Genomic DNA, 2107 nt, shown 5'->3' on the forward strand with positions numbered 1-2107 from the left:
CATGAGCAGCGCGACGTCGGGGAGGTCGCGCCCGCCGCCGCCGCCGCCCGGACGGTACTCGCAGACCGCCGGCCGCGCGGCGAAGCGCGCCGCGGCGGCGGCGACCGACTCGGCGCCGGCGTCGACGGCGAGGCGGCCGCCGTCCGCGAAGACCCAGGTCGCGCTCGGGGGCGCGCCCGACCCGTCGAGGCCGACGCGGTCGATCTCTATCCGGCAGCCGACGTCGATGGGGCCGAAGCCCCGGAGCCACTCGGCCTCGGCTCCGGCGCCGCCGCGCGCCCCGTCGCCGCCCGTCGCCCACGCGCGCGCGTAGGCCTCCACCTCCGACGCCTCGGCCGCCGCCGCGTCAAAAATGGGCACGAAGCTCCGCCAGAAAGCAAGCGCCCACGGCAAGCTCCTCCACCACGTCATGCTCGAACAGGATCTCGAGGTGGCTCGACGAGGCCGGCCTGCCGAGAGACGACGACGACGACGCGGCGTGCAACGCGTCTCTCGCTTTTTACCTGATGGAGACGTTTGCGGCGAGATTGTGGCGATAAAGCAACCCGGGGTTAATTTTGACCCCCCGAGCTATGGTCACTTTTTTTTTTCACTTTTTTTTTTTTGCGCCGCGAGCCGCGGAGGGTCCAGGGGGTCCCCGGGGACCCGCCCGGGGCGTGCGCGAGCGCGGGGGGGGGGCGAACGCGCGCCGACCGTCGTAATGCGCCGCGCGGTCCCGCGCGGGCGCGACACGCGGCCGTCGCACGCGCGCTAAAGCGAGTTCCTCGACAACCCGCCGCGTCGCAGCGCCCTTCCCCACCCCCTGGTGCCCCGGGGGTCCGCCGGGGCGCGTAGGTGCATCGAAAAAAAAAAGTCGAAAAAAGTGTGCCAATAGCTCCCATAGCTCGAGGGGTCAAAATTAACTCCGATCTGCTTTAGACTGTTGATCACCCCGGGTTTCCGGGCGATAGATCGTCCAGCCCACTGGAGTGGCTCTGGCACCTCCGTCCGCCCCAGCCTCCTCATACTTCTCGTGTGCGAGGAAAAGTGCGAGAGAGCTTATGTCAGTAGTTGCGTCGCAGGCTGCCCGGGCGCCAGGCGGAGGAGCGCTCCTGCTTCTTGGGCGGGGGCTTCTTCTTGGGCTGGAGGTTCGTCGCGCCGCCGGACGACTTGAACGCGTTCGTGTGCGCGGACACGGTCGTGTCGTCGGCCGTGGAGAAGGAGAGGAGGGCGACGCTGGGCACGGAGGCCTCGCCGCCCGTCGCCGCGCTCTGCACCGTCGGCGCGTGGCTCGACGCCTGGCTGGCCGCGTCGTCGTTCGCCGCCGCGCGCGCGCCGTCGCGGCGGCGCCGCCGGTCCTCGGGCGCGACGACGCCCACGGAGCCCGTGTCGAAGGGGTCGTCGTCGTCGTCCTCCGCCGGCGTCCGCGGCCGCGGGGGCTCCTCGATGGTCACCGAATCGGCGAGGCCGTCCTCGGCCCGCGCCGCGGGCGACGAGCGCGGCGCGTAGGCGGACCGGTCCTTCACGAGGCGCGCGGGGCCGAGGTCGAAGCGGTGCGCGACGCCGCGCGTCGCCCCGAAGGGCGCCATGGGCGGCACGTACTGGCCCGGCCCGGGGCCCGGCGGCTCGCGGCGCTCCTCCGCCGCGCGCCGCGCCGCGTCCGGCGCGGGGCCGAAGCTCGCGCTCGGCGCGCCGGACGGCGCCGCGACGCCCCGGTAGGCGCCGGGCCCCGGCGTCGGGACGACGGGCAGGAGGTGGGGCGCCCGCTGGGCCCGGTCGAGCTCGAGCCAGAGCTGCTGGGGCACGGGCTCGTTGGCGATCTGGAGCCTCTGGATCGCCGTGAGCTGGTCCGCGAGCGTGCTCGCGAACTGGGACCGCCGCCGCCGCTCGCGCCACATCTTCACGTCCGCGAGCACGTCGGCGCTCGCCCGCGGCGGCGGCACGCGCCGCGACCGCGCCAGGGAGCCCAGGCCCGACGCGCCGGGCGGCGGCACCTTCTTCTTGCGGTGCACGTAGCCCAACTGTTCGATGAGCCCCAGGCGCTCGCCCCGCACGTCGCGGCGCCGCGAGTACTCCGCCTCCTGCACGATGGTCCGGTAGAGCGTGCCCAGGCTCTCGCCCCGGATCG

At 73.6% G+C, this 2107-nt stretch overlaps 2 protein-coding genes across 2 annotated transcripts in view; both read right to left on the bottom strand.

Moving 5' to 3' along the window:
• The window catches only part of AURANDRAFT_67205 (hypothetical protein), a gene marked incomplete at both ends in the record, with an annotated part of 1158 nt that extends 747 nt beyond the window's left edge, over nucleotides 1–411 (bottom strand). The window contains one exon of the mRNA XM_009042602.1: nucleotides 16–411. Within this exon, the coding sequence (XP_009040850.1) occupies nucleotides 16–411 (396 nt within the window). The remainder of the gene's footprint in view (nucleotides 1–15) is intronic.
• A 632-nt stretch (nucleotides 412–1043) lies between these two features.
• The window catches only part of AURANDRAFT_72531 (hypothetical protein), a gene marked incomplete at both ends in the record, with an annotated part of 4572 nt that continues 3508 nt past the window's right edge, over nucleotides 1044–2107 (bottom strand). The window contains one exon of the mRNA XM_009042601.1: nucleotides 1044–2060. Coding sequence (XP_009040849.1) covers nucleotides 1044–2060 — 1017 coding nt within the window. The remainder of the gene's footprint in view (nucleotides 2061–2107) is intronic.

The sequence above is a fragment of the Aureococcus anophagefferens genome, assembly GCF_000186865.1.
Source record: "Aureococcus anophagefferens unplaced genomic scaffold AURANscaffold_34, whole genome shotgun sequence".
In the NCBI taxonomy this organism is placed as follows: domain Eukaryota; class Pelagophyceae; order Pelagomonadales; family Pelagomonadaceae; genus Aureococcus; species Aureococcus anophagefferens.